The following is a 23,695-nucleotide window of genomic DNA, read 5'->3' on the forward strand; positions in this document are numbered from 1 at the left end:
TGAAACGGTCTTAACAAGGATTTATTTATGATGGTGGTCCGTCGGCTCAAAAATCTACAATGTTTATTATTTTTTATATTTTTTAAAATTTAAAGATTTAACAAAATTAATTTAATATGTTTTTATACAATTCTAAAACTTAAATTTTAGATGCTAAGATTCTAAACTCTAAATTAACTCTTTAAACCCTACGCCCCCAATTTAAACCCTAAAATTATATCTACCTTATTTTTAAAAAAAACTTTGCCTAACTTTCATATTGTAATCACTCTTTCAAAAAGTATAAAGCATAGGAATATACCAAACTTGTTACCATAATAAAGTACAAAGATGATGGGATCAATCAAGCACAAATTAAACTACTATCTCTAAGTAGTATAAAGCTTAACATTCAGCTACTTGGAGCCGTACCTGGTAACAAATAAAGCCTACTCACCTTTCTCTTTAATGCCCAGTAGATTTACCTCTAACCTATGGATTCAATTATCGAAATGCCTGCAGAGCCATTGGATTTCATGGAGGAAAAGATGAAGGAATTTTATTCAGCCTTGTATGAAGTTCAAAACCAAGAACAACAACAAGCACAAGGTTCAACACCTCCTCAAACAACCAAACCTCTGATACAAAGAGTTTCACCACTCTTACTCGATAAGAAGGCGGATTTTCAGAAATGTTTCGAACCAAGGCTGGTAGCTTTCGGCCCTTTGCACCACAGTAACCCCAAGTTCCAGCGTGCCGAGCAGTACAAGCTTAAATTCGCCGCTCGCTTCGTGCATGTCAGCGGTACTAATTGTGATGACCTGTTCAAAAAGGTCAAGGCACAGATAGATGATTTGAGGAAGTGTTATACGCCGGAGGACGTTGAAGCTTACGACGACGACAAGCTAGCTTGGATGTTGTTTGTTGATGGTTGTGCAGTGCTGTGTGCTGTACGCTATGTTATGGAAGGCATGTTTGATGAGTTGAATACAAGAACTTATCTTTTGGTATTTGCACAACTTGATTTGTTTTTGCTAGAAAACCAACTTCCTTACAAGCTGCTTAAGATATTGATTGGCTCAGCCAAAGATCCCCCAGTATAGGAACAATCAATCACAGACTTTATAGCTCACAACCTTATGACAAACATACATCAGAAGAGAAAACAAGTAGTTGATGATAAAGATTATGCACATCTTTTGGAGCGGTTACGTGACGAGCTCCTGACAGGGAAGGAAATGAAGATAGACAGTAGCGTGATGGGTCGGATGCTGCTGTCTAGCGGAGTCAGTCGCAAACATAGGAAAATGTTTCGAAGCATAAAGGAACTTAAAGAATCGGGGATACACGTGAAGCCGAGCACGACGAACAACCTCAAGGACATCTCCTTTTATTGCAACTTCTTGGGGACACTGATGATGCCGCGCTTGTTGGTGTGTTGGAACAATGGCAGCAGACAACAAGCAAATTGTGCAAGCAGATCAAAAAGAAATCGAAGCAGAAAAGAAACTAGCAGAACAACAAGCAAGAGAGTTGAATGCACAGACACAATTTTTGTAACTGAACATTACATTTTTCATTCAGAAAATTTTAAATAAAAGGAGTTACAATTTGTTCATTTTGACAGTTACCTACTAATCTAACTGCCTCCACTAATTTACAACTAATGTAAGCTAAAGTCAAATACAAAATGAGTGACATATCGCCTTTTACATCGCTATCTAATCACAAACTTAATCTTACTAACTATTAAAGCTAGTTACAATTAAATGAACTAAATTACATCAAAACAAAACAAAGAATGTCGGTTGCTTCATTTGGTCCAAAAACCATTCGTGCGCACCAAGCAAAATGAGCTGAGCTCGATAGCTGCTGGTCTCGACAGTAGCATGCTTCTGGCTCCATGTTGTATTGCAGTCCAGCTTTCAACACTCCTCCTTGGACTGTATGCAACACATTCCAATTGCACTTCTCAAAGATTCAAATCGAGCAGCCCCTAAGGGCTTGGTCATTATGTCAGCCAATTGTGCCCCTGAGCTGCAATGCACAAGGCTGACTTCCTTTGCTTGTTCAGCCTCTCTAAAAAAATGCAGTTTAATTTTAAAATACTTAGTCTTACCATGGAACACAGGGTTCTTGGCTATTGCAACTGCAGACTGATTATCCATCCAAATTTCAGTTGCTTTATCTGGAGTTTCATTAAGGTCATGAAGCAGCTTCCTTAGCCAAATGGCTCGATTAATCGCTCTCTTTGCAAAGAATATACTCGCTTCACCGTGGATCGAAACAACAGTTTCTTGCTTTTTGAATTCCATCGAAACATCCCCGATCCAAGTGTGAAGAAGTATCCTGAGGTACTCTTCATGTCATCGAGGAATCCTGCCCAGTCACTGTCAGAGTAGCCTTCTAGTTTCAGTTGGTTCCTAATTTCAAACATTACACCAAAACTAGCAGAGCCCTTGATGTATCTAAGGACCCTCTTTGCTGTCTTCAAATGTACCTCATTGCAACAATGCATGAATCTCGATAATAGGCTGACACCAAACATGATGTCTGGCCTGGTTGCTGTTAGATACAACAGACAACCAACTAGGCTTCGATAGTGCCTCTCATCAACCCTCTGCTGATCACCACTGCTAGTCAGCTTTTCTCCTTGAGCCACAGGTGTGCTGACTGCTTTACAGTTATGCATGCAAAATTTGTCTAGGATCTTCAAAGCAAATGAGTGTTGGCTAATGAAGATACCTCGATCAGACTGGTGAACTTCCATGCCAAGGAAGTAAGTCATGATCCCCAAGTCTGTCATCTCAAACACTTGCTGCATTTGGACCTTGAACTCATCAATGAGCTCAACTTTGCTCCCTGTCACAAGCAAATCATCCACATACAAGGAGACAATCAGCAAGGTTTCATGTTCTGACCTTTTAACATACAGAGTAGGCTCGCTAAGGCTCTTCACAAATCCAAGTTTGGTCAGGTAAGCATCAACTCTGTCATACCAGGCCCTTGGTGCCTGTTTCAGGCCATAGAGAGCCTTTCTCAACTTGTACACTTTGTCTTCATGTCCATCAACTTCAAAACCTTCAGGTTGCTCGATGAAGATCTCCTCCTTAAGAAAACCATTCAGGAATGCTGATTTGACATCCAATTGGTGAACTCTCCACTGTTTCTGAGCTGCTAAAGCAAATAACAGCTTAATTGTATCCAGTCTTGCCACTGGAGCAAAAGTCTCCAAGTAGTCCACACCATACTGCTGACTGTAGCCCTTCACTACAAGCCTGGCCTTGTGATTTTTCAGTGAGCCATCAGCATTGTACTTGGCCCGGTACACCCATTTAACTCCAATGACCTTCTTGTGTTCTGGTCTGCTCACCAACTCCCAAGTCTGATTTTTGTTGATCATTTCTAACTCAGCTTCCATAGCTTTCATCCAGCTTCTGTCCTTGGCAGCCTCTTCAAAGTCTGAGGGCTCAATCACAGCAACATTGCACCTCTGATAGACATCAGCCAAAGTCCTAGTGCCCCTCACTGGTGTATCATCAACAGCATCATTACTTGGTCCTTCTTCTGCAGGTTCAGCAACCAAGTCTAACTGGTCCAACTCAGACAAGTCAGCCTCAACACCATTCCAATTCCACACCTTTTCCTCATCAAACTTTACATCCCTGCTGACTAAAACCTTCTTTGTTGTGGGATCATACACTTTATAACCCTTCTTGTTGCTGCTGTAGCCAACAAAGATTCCTAGAGTAGCCCTGCTCTCGAGCTTGGTCCTCTTTTCCACTGGAATAAGAGCATAACATACACAGCCAAACACCTTTAAGTGTGTTACCACAGGTTTGACTCTATGCCAAGCCTCAAAAGGAGTCTTATCCTTGACTGCTCTAGTTGGCAGTCTATTGAGCAGATACACTGAGGTGTTGACTGCCTCAGCCCAAAACTGACTTGGAAGCTTGCCTTGAAACAAGAGGCACCTGGCCATGTTCAGCACAGTCCTATTCTTTCTCTCATAGACTCCATTCTGTTGAGGAGTATAGACTGTTGTGAGCTAATGGTGAATCCCAGCACTGTCACAAAGCTTCTGAAATCTCTCAGACACATATTCAGAGCCATTATCAGTCCTCAAGGCTCTAATTTTGCAGCTTGACTGATTTTCAGCATAAGCCTTGAATTTGCAGAAGGCTTCAAACACTTTTGACTTTTGCTTCAAGAAGTAGACCCAGCACAACCTTGTTAAATCATCTATAAACAGGGTAAAGTACCTGTTCTCACTGATTGAAGGTGTTCTCATAGGACCACAAACATCAGAGTGCACTAATTCGAGCTTGTTCTGAGCTCTCCAAGCACGTCGCCAGGAAGGGCGCCTAGCCCGCTTACCAAGTCGACAAACTTCACAAACATTCCCACTAACTTCAATTTTGAAATGTCATCAACCAAATTCAGCCTATGTAGCGGATCGATGGATCTCGAATTTGCATGGCCTAGTCTCCTATGCCACAAGTCGAGAACTTTCAACAAGGTGGTGTATGCCTTTCTTTCCATTTGGCTAACATCCAAGATGAAGCACCTATCACCATAGAGACAAGGACTAACTCCGCACCATTCATGTCTTGAACAATACAAAGAACCATCCTTAAAACCAATGTATAGCCCTTTTCAACTAATTGGCCAACACTAAGCGATTCGGTCTAAGTCGTACAAAAACACATCCGAGATCGACTTGTTACACGAACCGGTGCTAATCAACACATTGCCCTTGCCTTTAGCCTCAATCACCGCCATCTCCAATTCTAATCCTCGAGTGGAAGCTTCGCTCAGGCCCTTGAACACCTTCTCATCTGCAGACCATATGGTGTGAGCAACCACCGCCTAGTAGCCAATCATTGCTTGGCCTTGGTTGTGCCAACAAAACAAGTTGTTTGTGAACACATGCTCCTCCCGAGCTTGAATGTCCTCAGCAGTCTAGCTTGTTGCAGAGCGCCTCCCTTGGTTTGCCCTTGCACACCTTCTCCACATGGCCAAACCGCTACACTTTCTACATCAATATCCGCCTAAACCAGCAATACTTTTCTGAATGTGTTGTCTTCTTGCAATGAACACATGGTGAGAACACCCTTTTTGCTTTATCTCTTCCTGACTTGACCCTTCTATTGTGCCAAGGCTTCTTGCCTTTTGCACTCACACTCGAGCCTTCACTGGCTTTAGCCTGGAAAGCAGCTTTAGGATTCTCCTCCTGCCTGTTTGCCCTCCTTTGCTCAAGTGCATATAGGGAGTTTATCAGCTCAGACAATGAAATGGCTGATAAGTCCCTCGAGTCCTCAAGTGAAGAGATTTTTGACTCAAATTTCTCAGGGAGAGTTGTAATGACTTTTTCAACAACTCTGCTCTCTGTGAAGACCACTCCCAGGAGCCTAATACTGTTGACAATGGCCATTATCCTGTCTGAGTACTGCTTGATGGTCTCAGACTCCCTCATCCTCAAATTTTCAAAGTCTCTCCTGAGGTTGATCACCTGCTGTTGCCTTGTCTTGTCAGTCCCCATGAACTCCTCCTTCAGCTTGTCCCAAGCCTGCTTAGGTGTGTCACATGCCATGATGCGTGTGAATATCACATCAGACACTCCACTCTGCAGACAGGCCATAGCCTTGTGCTTCTTAGCTCGTTCCTCAGCATGTTGCCTCATCTGTGCAATAGTGGGATTGGCTCTCAATGGAGGTGGTTCAGTATCATTCTCGATCACACTCCAGAGATCATGTGCCTGGAGGTAAGTCTTCATTTTAACTATCCAAATGTGATAGTTTTCTCCAGTGAACACAGATGGAGGTGGTGGAGTGAAACTCATCCTGCTAGACTGAATCCAGATGCTTCGATCTTACCAAATTTTGAACTTGCTGTTGGTTTTGATTTGAACACAACAGATTGCATACAAAGGCCCCTCAAAGACTCGGGCTCATGATACCATTTGTTGGAACAATGGCAGCAGACAACAAGCAAATTGTGCAAGCAGATCAAAAGGAAATCGAAGCAGAAAAGAAACTAGCAGAACAACAAGCAAGAGAGTTGAATGCACAGACACAATTTTTGTAACTGAACATTACATTTTTCATTCAGAAAATTTTAAATAAAAGGAGTTACAATTTGTTCATTTTGACAGTTACCTACTAATCTAACTGCCTCCACTAATTTACAACTAATGTAAGCTAAAGTCAAATACAAAATGAGCTGACATATCAGCTTTTACATCAGCTATCTAATCACAAACTTAATCTTACTAACTATTAAAGCTAGTTACAATTAAACTGAACTAAATTACATCAAAACAAAACAGCAATGTCAGTTGCTTCATTTGGTCCAAAAACCATTCGTACGCACCAAGCAAAATGAGCTGAGCTCGATAGCTGCTGGTCTCGACAGTAGCATGCTTCTGGCTCCATGTTGTATTGCAGTCTAGCTTTCAACATGGTGGACGATTCGACGGCTTCCAAGTTCTTGAACTTGGTAGCTTTAGAGATGTGTCAGGATTTCAAGAACGATTCCGAGGTCACGTCGTACTTATGTTTCATGGACGCACTCATTGAATCAGCAGATGACGTTAAGGAGCTGCGAGATACGGGCATGCTGCATAATTATTTGGGCAAGAATGAAGAAGTGGCTGAGCTTTTTAAAAAAATGAGCGGGGGTTTGGTGCCGGACCAGACCAGGTACATTGAGGTTATAGATGACATTCATAAGTACTGCAACAGTCCATGGAGGGGTGTTGCGACTAAAGCCAATAAGGCAGGTCGATGGATAGGAAAGTTTGCAATATGTATCAGTCGATCGATCTTTCATATGTAGATAATATTATCTAAACATTTGGATGTCTATCTATGTGTTGTAAAATGTCGAATATTTTATGATTGGTTTCATTAAAAAAAAATGGTTTGTTATTGTCTCGAGGAGTTGTTTGGTTTCAAGATTGTGTACATTGATTGCTCTAAACAAATCTGGGTGTTGATGGTATAAAATATGAATTAATTTGATGATATTATATTATAATATATTTAAAAAGTTATTTGAGTTGTTATCAGGTCTCAATTTAATCTTTTATTTTACAAAACAATAAATATTATTTAAGGGTAATTTTATTTTTCATATAAAATGTAGATTCGAATACATATATAATAAAATTTAATATCTTAAAATTTACTATTTCAATAAGTTTATGAAGTGTTATATATCGAGAGATATAAATAAGTTCAAATTTTATCATGTGTAAAATCTTCGATAAACAACCTAGATAGATGTTGTAAAGTCTTAAAAGATGATCCTAAAATGTATTGAAAGCATATAAGTTTGGAGATTGTTAATGAGATATGTTAAGATAAACTATGAACAAAGTAATGATTAATTTTAAAAATCATTGAAAATTAATAAATTTTTAAATAAATATAAAATATTTATAATTATAATTATTTTTAAATAAAATTTTCATTATTAGTGTTACATATTATCATTTATTATAATTTGATAATCACCTATTGAGACGTTATCATTCAAGCAGCATTTAGTATTAATTAAAAGATTTGTTTTCATTATAAAAAATGTTTGATTTTCATTATTATTTTATACATTCATATTTACTAACACTTTTTTATGTAATATAATACAAAAATATAAAATGGGTTGAGTTGGGCGAAATTCAGACTGTAAATAGTAAAACTCAAACTCGAACAAAATTATAAGGGAGCAGCTCATTTTTGAGTCTTATACTTTTGTTTAAATCATTTCATATTTTAAGTGGACATTTAAACTTTGACGAATAGCAATTCTTAAAGAGATATATTCACCTATAATATATAAAAAATAAAATAAAAATTATGTAAGTAATAATTAGAAGAGAAGGATCAATTTAACCACTAAAAAATTTATTCCAATCTTCATGGATGAAGTCTTAACAATATCCCACTTTTAAAAAAAGGTATAAAGCATATAAATATTAAATATATGTATTCTATATATTCCAAACTTGTTACCATATAAAGTACAAAGGTGATGGGATGAATTCAAAGGTAAACCAAGCTGCTATCTATGAGCAGTACTATAAACCTTAAAACTCAACTACTTGGAGTCATATCTACAAGCCTACTTACTCACCTTTGTAAATGACCAACAATTCGTTTAGTATATTCATCGTATTCTTTACTAAGATGTCACGTTTAGCCTTTTCTCCTTTAATTTTTTTTTGCTTAAAAAAACTTTATGCTGCAATGTTTATCTTCTTTTTCTTAAAACAATCTTCTTTCCTTTACCAACATTTAAGTTATTTTTGTCAATAAGTGTTGAGTGAAATAATAAGGCACATTGTACTCTTAAGAGAAAACGCGATTTTAACCTTTAAAACGACATTATCAGAAGGGACAATCACAAATTTTGAATATGAATCGTAAAACTAAAAATTTTAATAATAGTTGAATTATTACTAATGTAATTTACCTTTAAATGAAAGCAAACATAAATTCAATTTCCACTTAACGAAACAATTGCCAACCTGTAATATCTGCCATGTGCTTACTTTAATTATAATATACCATGCTTTTATGTTACTTGAAATTAAGTGTAAGAATTAAATATGAATATATTTAATTTTTTCAAGTTTTCGTATATTTGAAATATTCTTTGTTTTAAAATTTTTTATCTTAATATGTGTTATACATGAATATCAAACACCAATACTTCAAACATACAATCGTTTAATAAATAGCCATTGAACACCTAAGCTTGATAGAACAAACATGTTTGTCTACATAAATGAAGAAATCTAATAAGAAATTACAGTGTTCTTTCATTCTCATAATTCAACTATATAATAATTTATATAATGATATGCAACACCATGAGAGTTTGGGTCTATGTAAGTTATAAGGTCTGCATCACTCGATTAGAGTAAACATATTATAAACTTGAAGATGTTAAATGAGTTCAAGTTTAAATATTACCATCTTATTATTTTCCGTCTTAACAATCACTCTTGCAAAAAAAGTATAAAGCATATAGTAATATACCAAACTTGTTACCATAATAAAGTACAAAGATGATGGGATCAATCAAGCACAAATTAAAATACAATCTCTAAGTACTATAAAGCTTAACATTCAGCTACTTGGAGCCGTACCTGGTAACAAATAAAGCCTGCTCACCTTTCTCTTTAATGCCCAGTAGATTTACCTCCAACCAATGGATACAATTATCGAAATGCCTGCAGAGCCATTGAATTCCATGGAGGAAAAGATGAAGGAATTTGATTCTGCCTTGCATGAAGTCCAAAACCAAAAACAACAACAAGCACAAGGTTCAACACCTCCTCAAACAACCAAACCTTTGATACAAAGAGTTTCACCACTCTTACTCAATATGAAGGCGGATTTTCAGATATGTTTCGAACCAAGGCTGGTAGCTCTCGGCCCTTTCCACCACGATAACCCCAAGTTCCAGCGTGCCGAGCAGTCCAAGCTTAAATTCGCCGCTCTCTTCGTGCATGTCAGCGGTACTAACCGTGATGACCTGTTCGACAAGGTCAAGGCACAGATAGATGATTTGAGGAAGTGCTATAAGCCGGAGGACGTTGAAGCTTACGACAATGACAAGCTAGCTTGGGTGTTGTTCGTTGATGGTTGTGCAGTGCTGTGTGCTGTACGCTATGGTATGGAAGGCAAGTTTGATGAGTTGAATACAAAAGCTGATCTTTTGATATTTGCACAACTTGATTTGTTTTTGCTAGAAAACCAACTTCCTTACAAGCTGCTTAAGATATTGATTGGCTCAGCCAAAGATTCCCAAATATGGGAACAATCAATCACAGACTTTATAGCTCACAACCTTATGACAAACACAGAACATCGGAAGGGAAAACATGTAGATGGTGATAAAGATTATGCACATCTTTTGGAGCGGTTACGTGACGAGCTCCTGACAGGGGAGGAAATGAAGATAGAAAATAGCAAGATTGGTAGGATGCTGCTGTCTTGGGGAGACAGTCGCAGACATAGGAAAACGTTTCGAAGCATAAAGGAACTTAAAGAATCGGGGATACACGTGAAGCCGAGCACGACGAAGAACCTCAAGGACATCCACTTTTATTGCAACTTCTTGGGGAAACTGATGATGCCGCGCTTGTTGGTGGACGATTCGACGGCTTCCAAGTTCTTGAACTTGGTAGCTTTAGAGATGTGTCGGGATTTCAAGAACGATTTCGAGGTCACATCGTACTTATGTTTCATGGACACACTCATTGATTCAGCAGATGACGTTAAGGAGCTGCGAGTTACGGGCATACTGCATAATTATTTTGGCAGTGATGAAGAAGTGGCCAACCTTTTCAATAAAATGAGCAGGGATTTGGTGCCGGACCAGGGAAGGTACGAAAAAGTCATAAAAGACATCCATAAGTACTGCAACAATCCATGGACGGATGCCTTGGCTCAAGTCTATTACACCTATTTTAGTACCCCATGGACTTTCCTTGCCTTTATTGGTGCCATTATAGGCCTTCTTTTCTCTGCCATTCAAGCTTATTTCTCGTTGCCACAGAACAGAAATAGTTAAACTCCTTGAATCCAGCCCTTTACACTGTGCTTTCAACCATTTGTTTTTATTATAGTATATATACAATATCCTGCCTCCATTGTTTGCCAGCCTAGTGCCACATTTTCCACTTTGTTTTATAATAAGGGGTTGTTTGGTTTCATGTTGTAACTCTTTTTTCTTTTTTAATTTCTAAAACGATTATAAAAACCGGCTTTTGTAATTGGATTTATTGGTGATGAAATATATGGGTGATTTATTTGTATATTTAATGGAAAATTTTATTTGAATATTACTTCCAATTCGAATAAAATTAAATTTAGATTATAAATTCAAAAGAATAAAAAATATGTCGATCTACATCGATGCTTTTTAACTACCTTTGATTCTTTTCTTAGCCATGAAAAAACAAAGGAGAAATGGGGTATGAGGATTAATATCACCAAAGATACTAAACTTGACATTCAAGCTAAACTTTATAACAATAATCCGATGAAAACTAAAACACTAATATTTATTACTTTGTAAAAATAAGAAATTGTTTATAATTTTACAATTAAGTTGAAACCCGATTGAGAAGTGATATCGACTTAATCAACTCTTTTAAATATAATATAATATTATAAAATTATTTATAAATTAATTCATGCATTATTAATGAATGAAATGAAGCCATCAACACCAAGATTTGTTTATTGAAATGCACAATCTGAAACCAAACAACTCCATAAGACAATCATAAACCAAAGTGGAAAATGTGGCACAATGCTGGCCAAAAATGGAGACAAGACAGGATATAGTATGCTATTAATAAAAATAGAATATTACAGAAACAAAAACAGAGGATTGAAAGCACACTTTGTAAGACTGGTTTCAAGGAGAACTCTTGTTCTGTGGTAACGAGAAATAAGCCTGAATAGCAGAGAAAAGAAGCCCCATAATGGCACCCATAAATGCAAGGAAAGTCCATGGCCTACTAAAATGGGTGTAATAAGCTTTAGCCAAGGCAGCCGTCCATGGATTAGTACGGTACTTATGAATGTCCTCTGTAACCTTAAAGTACCTTTTTTGGTCCGGCACCAAATCCCTGCTCATTTTATTAAAAAGCTCAGCCACTTCTTCGTCACTCCCCAAATAATTATGCTGCACGCCACTAACTCGCAGCTCCTTAACATCATCTGCTGAACCAATAAGAGAGTCCATGAAACATAAGTACGATGTGACCTCGAACTTATTCTTGAAATCCGGACACATCTCTAAAGCTATCAAGTTCAAGAACTTGGAAGCCATCGAATCGTCCACCAACAAGCGCGGGATCATCAGTTTCCCCAAGTAGTTGCAATAAAAGGAGATGTTCTTGAGGTTGTTCGTCGTGCTCGGCTTCACGTGTATCCCCGATTCTTTAAGTTCCTTTAGCCCTCGAAACGTTCTCCTATGTTTGCCGCTGCCTCCCCAAGACAACAGCTTCCGACCCATCACGCTACTGTCTCTCTTCATTTCATCCCCAGTCAGGATTTGGTCACGAAACCGCTCCAAAAGATGCGCATAATCTTTATTATCATCTACATGTTTGCTCTCCTGCTCTATGTTTGTCATAAGGTTCTGAGCTATAAACTCTGTGATTGATTGTTCCCATATTTTGGGATCTTTGGCTGAGCCAATCAATATCTTAAGCAGCTTGTAAGGAAGTTGGTTTTCTAGCAAAAACAAATCAACTTGTGCAAATACCAAAAGATCTGCTTTTGTATTCAACTCATCAAACTTACCTTCCACAACGTAACGTACCGCACACAACACGGCACAACCGTCTACAAACAACATCCAAGCTAGCCTTTCATCGTCATAAGCAGCAATGTCCTCCGGGTTATAACACTTCCTCAAATCACCTATCTCTGCCCTGACTCTGTAGAACAGTTCTTGATCATCAGTATACCCGTTAACATGCGCGAAGCGAGCAGCAAATTTAAGCTTGGCCTGCTCGGAGCACATGAACTCGGGTTTACCGTGATGCAAAGGGCCGAGGGCAACCAGCCTCGGTTCGAACATTTCTTGAAATCGGCCTTCGTTTTGAGTAAGAGTGGTGAAACTCTTTGTATTAATGGTTTGGCTCCTTGCCATGAACCTTGTAGTGGTCCCTGGTTTTGGACTTCATACAGGGCTGACTTAAATGCATCCCTCTTTTCCTCGATGAAATCCCATGGCACTGCCTCAGGCATTTGAATAATAGTATGCCTTGGTTGGTCATTTACAAAGATGAGTAAGTAGGTTTGTAGATATGACTCCAAGTAGTTGAATTTTAAGGTTTATACTACTCACAGTTAGTAGCTTGGTTTACCTTTGAATTCATCCCATCACCTTTGTACTTTTTATGGTAACAAGTTTGGTATTGTTAAGACTTCATCCATGAAATATATTATAGGTGAATATATTTGTTTAAGAATTATTATTTGTCAAAGCTTGAACCTCCACTTAAAACAGGGGAGGATTTAAACAAAAGTATAAGACCCTAAAATTTAAGCTTGGGTTTTATCATTTATGGTTCAAGCTTCGCCCAACCAAACTTATATACTTTGAATGCATTAAATATAAATCTTTATCTATAGCTAATTTGATATGAATATATCTTTCTATTTTTTTTTTCTTTTGAAATGTCCCATTAATCCTTATTAGCCTTTTCTTTTATTATATTTTAAAAGAAATTTATCTTTTACTTTTTAGTAATTTACACTATTTTCATTTTATTATTATTTTTAAAAATAATCTATTATTTTCACTCATATTCTTACTCAGATGTGCAAGTTGATTGTATTCCTCATATTCTTTACGAAGACGCCACGTTTAGCCTACTCTCCTTTTGTTTTTCATTGCTTAAAACAAGTTTATGCTGCAATGATTTCTTTTTATTAAAATAATGTTTCTTTCCCTTTACCATCATTTAATTTATTTTACTAATAAAGGTTGAATGCACCCAAAAAAACACATTACACTCCCAATAAAAAAATGGGATTCGAACCTCGAAAATAACTTTATTCAGAAGGATAAACACAAATTCTAAACATGTATTGTCGCATATATTATGACTAAAATAGTTGAGTTTCAATATCATATTTATTTGAAATGTATAAATTTTGCATATATTTTTCAAGCTCACTATTAAATACGCATTCAAATAATCTTGGATTTTTGAATAACATGTTAATGGCAAAAAAAAAGAGATAAATTTAAATAATTAAATGATCATCTTGTAACTTCTAATAATTGACTAAAAAAATTACTAATAGTTAAGTTACTACTAGTATAATTTACCCTTAAACGAAAGTAAATTTAACTGCAATTCCCACTAGAAGTGATCATAAGTTGGGTCTTAACAAAATTTTAAGCTCATTTTCCAGGCTTGAGCCCGAGCCGATCCAAAAAATGAACCTAAAATTTTACCTAAGCCCAGCCCGAATAAAAATGCTAAAACTCGAGCCTAGCCTGACCCGTATTAAATTTTTTATATTATTATTTTTATATTAAAACAAAATTTAAAAATATAATACATTAAACACACTAAAAATATTAAAATAAATATTTAACAACAAATTGAAAATAAATTAAAAAAAGTATTTATACTTGAATAATTCTATCGTGTAACTTAATAAGTAAATATTTTTAAAATAGTAACAAAATTAATAATAAAATAAAAGATATAATATCCAAACAATAAAACAATATAATAATAATATTACGAAAAAATACATAGAAACAACAGTAAAACAGCAGCAATTTTTGTTTTTTTGCAAAATTTGGACCCAAGTCAAAAAAAATTTACCCAAGACCCAACCTATTTAGAAAATGAGCCTTGCTTTTTTTTTGTTAAAGCTCAATATTTTCATTCAACCCTTCTCAATTTTCGAACAGACCTTCAAGTCAGGTGACCCGACTCATTATCATGTCTAACTCCCACTAAATGAAAACAAGGTAAGTAAACAAGTAATTTCCCATATTGCCAACTGCTTACTTCAATTATAATACACTATGCGTTATGTTAGTCGGACACCAGTGTAAAAGTCAAATACGAGTATATTAACTTTTTCCAAGTTTGTCCATATATCTGGAATATCCTTGCCTAAAACCTTTATCCAAATATGCGTTGGACATGGGTGTAAACACGAATACTTCAAGGAATAGCCATTGAAGACCTGTAAATATATGGATAAGATTTGGAGTAAAATGCAGTAGTCCGCTTGATAGAACAAGCATGTTTGTGTACATGAATGAAGAATAAATTACAGTGTTCTTTCATTCTCATAATTCAACCATATAATGATATGCAACCCCATCAACAAACTTAAAGCATGCAATATAAATGGATTACCTTTTGATCATCCTACTCTCTATCCTTCACTAAATTATTGATCATGTTGACCAAAGGAACAGTTCCCTTACCCATAATCTCTAACCTAGAGGTGTTAGAGGCATGATAGAACAGTGATAGCCCAAAAGTTATGAGTTCTGGGAGAAACAACCTAGATGACAAGAATCCATGCCAATAATGAGGTTCCAAATCGAAAAACGCATCAAAAAACCTTCTCGTTGCTGGTAAATCGAGCTTAAGTAGAATATCCATCCCGAAACAGAAGAATTCCCTTTGTCTCCTTCTTTGTATTGGCCATAAATCTCTCCATACTTCAGTAGACAATTTGTCTCCCATCAAGTTCTTTCCCGGATCAAGGCACCGGACGATAGCATCCGCAACGATCGGAGCAGCTGCTAGTGTTCTTGCAACCATGTAACCCGTCGACGGGTGCACCATTCCCGCTGTTCCACCAATTCCCACAACTCTTTGGGGTAAAACCGGAAGGGGACCGCCCATTGGAATGACGCAATGCTCGTCCTCTTCGATGCTCTTAACTTTTATTCCTAGGTGCTTTAACCTAGCTACCATTCTTTCCTTGATATCATCCATAGGCACGCCTGGTCGAGCAACTAGAGAAGTTTCCTCGAGAAATATTCGGTTTGACGAGAAGGGCATTGCATAAAGAAACGTGGGAATTCTACTATTTCTCTCCTTTAACTCCTTACTATCGGAAAGATGCGAATCTCTCCAATCCATAAAAACCATCTTTTCAACATCAAAAGGATGTTCTTCAACCTCAGCTAAAATTCCATAAGCCATCTGATACCCCGGATTATACGGCTTATCATATTGAACAAGACACCTCGAAAATCCAGTAGCATCAAGAACAACAGTAGCTTGAACCGTAACACCATCATTACAAATCAATAAAGACTTTGATTCCTCATGAATAACCTTAATAACCTTTGCTTGATGGAATTTCACACCATTAGATATACACTTTAGCAACATTTTCGACTTAAGCTGTTTCCTATTAACCCTTCCATAAGGTCTATCAAGATCTTTCTTTTTTCCATCATCAATATACACAACAGCACCAGACCAGGTTGTATCAAGACAATCAAGCAAATCCATAGCTTCAAATTCATCAACCCAAACACCATAATTATTAGGCCAAATCAATTTTGGTGATGGATCAATTGAACACACTGAAAGTCCTGCTTGTGAAACTTGTTGAGCAACAGCTAAACCAGCAGGACCACCACCAACAACAGCTAAATCCACAACAGCACCTTTTGATGGATCAAACATGGGAAGTTCATATTCTAAATTTTCCTTTTTAGTTTCAGGGACTAACTCTAAAAGAGCACTGCTACTTGCCTTAACCTTAACACAACCATTAGGGACTCTTCTTTTCTTAGGACCAAACTTAACTTCTTGGTGGGTTTTACAAGCTTTTTCTGAAAACCCGTGGAGTAAAACTGAAAATTCAAGCTTGCTATGTGTTCTAAGTAAAGTATCCATGGAAATTTCAATAAAGGGTCTTTTAATACCTACTCCAAAACCAAACTTGGATCTTCAAAAAAAAAAAAGCTTTACCATAAAAAGTTTAGCCTTTTAATAATCCCCAACTCAGAAAATCAATTGCATCCAAGGATTTGAAACATAACAAGCCATTAACACTTGTAAGCATTGAAAAAATAGTGAAGACTAAAAGAGAAGAAACTCACCAAGACATGGAAATGAAGTTGAGAAATGGAGAGAAAATTTGGGGGTATGGGGCTCATTGATGGAGCTTTCACAAAAACAAGAGATATATGTGGCAAAAGGTAAAGCCTGTGTGGTCTGCCCTGAACGACAAAGGGGACTGTAGATTTTTTTCTTTTCTTTTTTTTGGGTGTTTTTCCTAGAACGATAAATAAATATAGAGACTTAAATTGGCAGAATAATTTGTACATATTTTAAATAAAAATAATAATAAAATAATTAATTTACTCTTTAGTTTAACTTATAAACACTAATTTATTATTTTTTGAGTAAATAAAAAAAAATCATTTCAGAAAGTGGGGACAGGCCAGCAGCCCAGCACCAAGTTCATCTGCAGTATTAACAGTGGTTTAGTTTTATGGATGGATGTATATCCACGTGTCCACATAAATCCAACACTACCAATTTAATTTCATTAATAAAAGTAAAATTAATTATATTTTGATACTGACAAAATTTTGATTTAATTTTTAAATAGTTATAAAAATACAAACTATTAAAATAAAGAAATTATATTTTATTAAAATATATAATTTAATTTCAGTCCCTTTAAAAAATTTCTAACATTATCAGTGAAATTTTTAATTTCATAAGTAAAATTAAAGGGTTAACAAGTATATATATTTATATATATATATTGCAAAAATATATTTTTCAAAAATTATAATTATTTTCAAGTAAATAATTATCTTTAAAAAATGGAAGTTCTTTTAAGGAATATGGGTAGTTATAAAAAATGAGAAATTATTTTAAAAATAGATAAATTTTGGAGGGCAAATTTTCAAAAAGAATAAATACTCTGATTTTATTATTATTGAGAAATGTGATAAAAATACACAAAATAAATATGTCATTAGTTTAATAAACAGGAATTAGTAGGGGTGAGCAAAATTCGATTCGACTCGAAAAAATCGAAAAAAAATTTGAATTTCGAGTTAAACGAATCGAGTTAATCGAGTTATTCGAATCAACTCGAATTTTTATTTCGAATTTCGAGTTCGAATCGAGTTGAGTTTTCAAATTCGAATAACTCGAATAACTCGAATAATTCGAATATCAAACTATAATATTTTACAGTTTTACCCTAAACTCCCAAACTTTTTTACTTTTCCCTCAAAACTTTTACTCCTTCCCACTTTTCCCTCAAAACTTTTACTCCACTCCCCTCCCAACCCCCCAATCTACCCAAAATCCATTTCCCACCAAAATTTTACTCTTCCATTCATTTTTTTTTTCAAAATTTTACTCTCAAAAACCCTCAAAACCTTTTATTTTCCCCCAAAATTTTTACTCCCTCCCACTTTTCCCCTAAAACTTTTATTCTCTTCCCATCCCACCTCCCACCTCCCATCTACCCCAAACCCTCCCCCCTCCAATTTTTTTTTTATATTTTCCCTCCAAAATTTTACTCCCTATTTACTTTCTCTCAAACTTTTATTCCCCAAAACTTTTATTTTCCCCTAAACTTTTACTTCTCACCCTTTACTCTCAAATAAAAATCAAAATTATCCAAAAAATCACTAAACATAAATAGTAATAATTTTATTTATATATACTATTTATATTATTAAATTAAATTTCACATTTTATATTATTTATATTATTGAATTGTTTAGTCATATTGAATATTTATATTAAAATTGAATTCTTAATTATGCCATAAAATATTCGTGTTAAAATTTTATATTGGTATCAATTTCAATTTTATTTTTAAAATAAATTTTATTAAAAATCATATTTTTATATTTAATATATTTTTAATTCCAAAATACATAGTGACAAGAATCCAAGATAATTGAAACAACTAAGCAAACAAATAAGCTAACCAGTATATAAAAAATTAATAAATAAATTATGAGGTGATGAAATTTAATAAAAAATTTGATTAAGGTGGACAAATTTTATTACGATGGGTGACAATGGTTAAAAGGACCCAAAATTATTTTTTAAAATTTAACTCGAACAAATATATTCGATTCGATTCGATTCGAATTCCATCTCACTTGACTCGATTCGAGAAAACTTCAAATAAAGTTAGGATGATAAAATGAGATTCGAAAACTCGATTAACTCGAAAATTTTCGATTCGATCGAATGCTCACCCTTAATTAATAAATGAATTATGAGGTGATAAAAGTTAATAAAAAATTTGATTAACGTGAACAAATTTTATTACGATGGGTGACAATGGTTAAAAGGACCAAAATTATTTTTTAAAATTTAACTCGAACAAATATATTCGATTCGATTCGATTCGAATTCCATCTCACTTGACTCGATTCGAGAAAACTTCAAATAAAGTTAGGATGATAAAATGAGATTTGAAAACTCGATTAACTCGAAAATTTTCGATTCGATTCGATCGAATGCTCACTCTTAGAAATTAGCACAAAAGTAATAGAAACAAATAGTGATAATATTTATGTCATACAAAAAATTACAAATAGTAAATAAAAAAATTTAATCAATCATGGTAAATTTTTTACTAGCAATGAATACCCTTTTTTAAAGCAGGGACCAATTTGTTGCCACCCAAAAATTTGGGTCATTAGGTTAATCTTAAAAACTTAGGCATCTACAACACCACCCTGATTATCATCATCACGAGCACTTCGGGTCAGATTATCGGTTGCAACCGTCTCATTTACTGCACCGGCATCATCGTCGCCACATTCAGATGCGGAGCTATCGTCCTTCTCTGGACACTCCAGCTGCACACATTCAGCTACTTCAGTACTACAATTATCTGAATCAGGGCTTCGACTTGACTGTGCCAAGTCAGCTTTCTTCACCACGTTGAGCATAAGTCCATTAATGACCTTTTCAGGTTGTAAGAGATCACCTTCAGTGACCATAATGCTAGAACCGTTAACAGGCGGTCTGTTCCCGAAATCCCTTTGATCAAACTCGTATTCTGAACCTCTATCTGATTTCATCATCCTCGGGCTGTGACTAAAAGAATCCCCGCCGCATATCTGAAATCCAGGAGAACTAGGATGAGCCATTAGACCTTTGTTCACTTCAGCTTCAGCGTCTAGATTTTGGACAAAGTCAATGAACAGATTTGCGGAACTCGTCCTCATCAACGGACCACCAGATCTTGTCCAAGAATGTAAGTCTACACCTTCTGATTCACTATCACTTCCATCATAGGCACTGCGATGGGCTCGTAAATTCCTAGCAGGTGGCGGTATTCCCGAAGAACTGCCTACTCCGTGATGCAAAGACGAAGTAACATCTGTGAGAAGGTCTTCTTCGAGGGAGCCTGATGAGTTTTCTCTTGCAATGCAATTCCAAGACGGGATTCTCTTCGAAGCACTGAATTTGGTTGTGTTGGCAAGACCATGAGATGAAGCGGCAGCAGCTCTGTCGGCACTCCGTTTAAGCCTACGCATGTGGTTAAGAATTGCAACACACTCATCGAGGGCAAGCTCGATGCCGCAATTTGCTTTCATAGCCGACAGCTTCTCCCAAGTGCATCTTCTCCCTTGGTTGGCTGCCTTTTGAAGCTCCACAAGAGTTGGGTTTTGTAGAATTTTCAAGTACTGTTAATAGTTAAAAAACAGCATAGATAGAGTCAGACAAGGTTTGAACGGAACTAAACCCGAGTGCTCAAGCTTTCACCAATTTTTAATCTGAATGTAACCAAAGATAAGCCTAAAAATGATTTTGAACATACCTGAGAAACTGTGGCTGGCATAACAACGGTAATATCACCCTCCCAATCTTGAGCAAATATCTTGGCAAGTCCCCCCATACGAAACCCCAGTTCGAGTATTTGGCTACATCTATGTTTAACTTCCATCTCGGTTAGGTGCGCAAACTACAATTTAAAACAATAAAACTAGTTTATTTCATCATTCAAATAATAAGACAAGTAAACAGACAAGGGCATCATAACAACAACTACCAAGATCGTAATATGGTTTAAATACACCCACAAACATAAACCAAGATCATAAGTGTTAACCAATATAAACATACCTTTGCCGCGAAGTTACCACCATGGGCTCGAACAAACTCCTTTACCCTCAAAAATGGTATGATATGAGGGTTTGCTTGACTCACAATGAAATGATTGACATTGAACAGCTCCTTAAGTTGCATCATAGGTAAATCGACCTCCAAGCTACCATCCCTCCATCGACGAGCAGTTGCACTAGAACCCTCCTCGGGATCCAAATTAAAGGGAGGATGGTAAGGAACAAGTTCCCCACTCCTATCTTTCGCCATTAGTTCCTGAGCTTCAAAAAGGCCAGGAAAAGCACAAGAAGCGCTTACGGCGCTCCATATAACAACATGAGGTGAAGTCAAGTAATTTAGGCATCGAGGTGGCTCATGTTTCCTTGGTGAGCAAACTGTTATTCCTAGTACTCGACCAGTCATATCATAAGCCTCTTGAAATGTAAGATTACTTGTAAGATGTCTTAACATCCATTGCATGTGTCTGATCTCATGAACAGCCCCTTGTCTCATGACTCTCCTAACAACTGCAAATATTCCACCCAGTTGATCATAAAACTGCAACGACCGCCAAGAGTCTTCGAAGAAGCTTTGCAGCTCGGGCCATGACCTTGTACCAACAATAGCACACATAATGGATCCTACACTCGAACCAGCAATTATCCTCGGTAAAAGCTTATGCTCTACTAGTGTTTTAACTACACCAATATGAAATGCTCCAAGAGAAGCACCCCCACTTAGAAGCAACGCCGTTCTACCAAATGCATGCCTTGTTTCATGCATAAAAGCAAGCTTCTCTTCCAAGGAAAGCTCCTCTGAATCAGAGTCGCAAACCATTCTCAACTGAGTGGAGACCTCATCAATGTAATCCTTGATGAGTTTAGGCACATGAAGCCTTCCTTGATGAAGCTCAGGATTACACATATTACCAAGATTTCTAATAAGATCAGCTCTCATACAAAAGATAATATCCCTAAGAGATCCATCTTGGCGACGACGCCGAAGCTCTTGAATCTTGTTTCTCACAAGTTCCTCATCATAAAGATTTGATTCATTCATCTTCGGTGTTTCTTTATCAAGCATCTTAGCAGCATGAGCCCATTCTTCATATGTCAATGCAGTTCTCATCATATTTCTCCAAAATTTCCTTCTATAAGCCATCTCAGCCCTCAACTTTACATTCGTGTACCGTTTCACCAAAAAAGCAATAATAGTCACCAATGCTAATATCCCTTGAGGATTCCGGGGATGCAACCATGATATCAATGGTGAAACCAAGTTCTTACATCTATAGAATAAATCCACCAATACATGAAAAATTTGATGCCTGAAATGTGCCATTGACTTACACAACAGGATCCTAAAAGCAATTGTACGACCAATGATCGTCGAAGGACCAATCGAAAATGAATCAACACTGGCCTCATTAGTTATATCCATAGCTAGTTTGCAATAAAGATTTTCTAATAGGGAATGAAAGCAAACAGTATTGGCTTTGTTTTTGCACCAAATAACAGAGAAAAATACAAAAGACACTAATGGATTTGTTCACCAATTTGAATTCAGAAACACTAAAGATAAATGAGAAACTGATCCTATAACCCTAAATTCACCTCCTTCCTTTTTCTTCAAATATATAGAAAATTAAGCGGATTAATATATATCCCAATTGAAAAGGAAAACAAGCAAAATTTTCTATTTGAGATTAAAAGTTCGATAGTTTCCAACCTCGTTCAGCTCCTGAATTCCAACAAATTTCTGACTATCTACAAAAACCAAACAAGAACCCAAACTATCTTAAAATCTACAAATTCAAATAAAAGAAAACCCAGATTCTAATTCCCATTAAACACACAAGAAACCAAGAACCTGTTCGGTTTTCCCTTTTTTTTCCACAAGAATCTAAACGAAACCCAAAAAAGGTCTCAAAGAAGACAATAATTATCACCAGTTAAAAAAACCATGGGTTTTCCTTTGACAATTCCAAAAAGTTGGGGCAACTAGCTAACAAAGGAAAACCCAGGAAAAGAAAACCAGATACATCCCCCTCGAGTGCTAATATAATATGAAGGCCAGTAGGCTAAATATAAACATCCAAAAGCGAAATTATTGGGGGAAAGGGAAACTTTGGGATCTGTTAAAAGAGATAACGATGCCGATGTGAAGGAAGATTCTGGATAGAGAAAGAAGATTATATAAAAAAAAAAACACAAAATAAAGGAGAAGATAAGATTCTGATCGTTGGGAAACTAACTTTCTATTTATAAAAAAAGCATGAAAGAAACAAAATTTTGAAAGAAAACTTTGGGTTGTGTTAAATTTTTAAAGTTTTAGCTACGATTTTGTGTAGCTTGGAGGGATGGGGTTTTTGTTGCTTTTGCTTGCAAGCAACAACTGCTTTAAATTTGTGAAGAGAATGAGAGTAGAATTCAAGATGCTAGCGAGGGGGGTTTGGCTTTCAATGTAAACAGATAAGTTCGTAATGAATTACGTCAGATTTTGGTGGCAACAAAAGGAACTTTTTCCTCGTGTTAGATTTGAATTCATGACTGTTGCCTTGTCTTTTTATCTCAAACCATAAATTCAGATGGAGATTCGAAGATTAGTTCGAAATTTAAAAGGATATGGATAAAAATATTAGACCAAAACAATGAGTTTGAGCGAGAAATTAGGCTCGTTTACAATATGGGTCGCTCGAGCTTAAACATTCGAGGCTTGAGTCCGCCTAATCTGATGTATTTTTAAGTTTATAATACTTTATATTATGTTAGTTTTATATATTATATAATTTAAAACACATTAAAAAATAAATATATATTCAATGTACTTTAATGTAAATATTAAAATAATATAATATAAATATTTTTTAAAAAAATTAAAAATAATATGGACGAATCTAAAATGGACTTGAATTAGTTTTCTGTAAATATGGCTAGGTTTGAGTAAAATTTTAATTGAATGTTTCGGGTTAAACTGAACTTGAACAAATATAAAATATGTTAATATTATATTTAGATTCAACCTGAATCCAGCCCATCCTAACCCATGAACACCTTTATTTGAGTGATGTCTCTTCCATAT

The 23,695-nt window shown here is 36.0% G+C and overlaps 4 protein-coding genes and 1 pseudogene across 4 annotated transcripts; 2 read left to right on the plus strand and 3 right to left on the minus strand.

Annotated features, from left to right (window-relative positions):
* The first annotated feature begins 426 nt into the window (after positions 1–426).
* Positions 427–6,816, plus strand: LOC105784361 (uncharacterized; annotated as a pseudogene).
* A 2,297-nt stretch (positions 6,817–9,113) lies between these two features.
* Positions 9,114–10,809, plus strand: LOC105784359 (UPF0481 protein At3g47200-like). The gene is made up of 2 exons (XM_052626209.1): positions 9,114–9,661; positions 9,740–10,809. The coding sequence occupies exons 1-2, from the start codon at positions 9,196–9,198 to the stop codon at positions 10,561–10,563; spliced, it is 1,290 nt and encodes a 429-aa protein (XP_052482169.1). The 5' UTR covers positions 9,114–9,195; the 3' UTR covers positions 10,564–10,809.
* Positions 10,810–11,321: 512 nt separating this feature from the next.
* Positions 11,322–12,678, minus strand: LOC105781871 (UPF0481 protein At3g47200). Its single transcript, XM_012606396.2, has one exon. The coding sequence runs from the start codon at positions 12,658–12,660 to the stop codon at positions 11,416–11,418; it is 1,245 nt and encodes a 414-aa protein (XP_012461850.1). The 5' UTR covers positions 12,661–12,678; the 3' UTR covers positions 11,322–11,415.
* Positions 12,679–14,703: 2,025 nt separating this feature from the next.
* On the minus strand, positions 14,704–16,778 carry LOC105783300 (lycopene beta cyclase, chloroplastic/chromoplastic). The gene has a single exon (XM_012608675.2). The coding sequence runs from the start codon at positions 16,406–16,408 to the stop codon at positions 14,915–14,917; it is 1,494 nt and encodes a 497-aa protein (XP_012464129.1). The 5' UTR covers positions 16,409–16,778; the 3' UTR covers positions 14,704–14,914.
* Positions 16,779–19,046: 2,268 nt separating this feature from the next.
* Positions 19,047–23,045, minus strand: LOC105782929 (triacylglycerol lipase SDP1). Its single transcript, XM_012608032.2, has 3 exons — positions 20,636–23,045; positions 20,331–20,474; positions 19,047–20,196 (listed from the first exon to the last, which is right to left on the minus strand). The coding sequence occupies exons 1-3, from the start codon at positions 22,052–22,054 to the stop codon at positions 19,219–19,221; spliced, it is 2,541 nt and encodes an 846-aa protein (XP_012463486.1). The 5' UTR covers positions 22,055–23,045; the 3' UTR covers positions 19,047–19,218.
* Positions 23,046–23,695: the final 650 nt, after the last annotated feature.

The sequence above is a fragment of the Gossypium raimondii genome, chromosome 13, assembly GCF_025698545.1.
Source record: "Gossypium raimondii isolate GPD5lz chromosome 13, ASM2569854v1, whole genome shotgun sequence".
In the NCBI taxonomy this organism is placed as follows: domain Eukaryota; kingdom Viridiplantae; phylum Streptophyta; class Magnoliopsida; order Malvales; family Malvaceae; genus Gossypium; species Gossypium raimondii.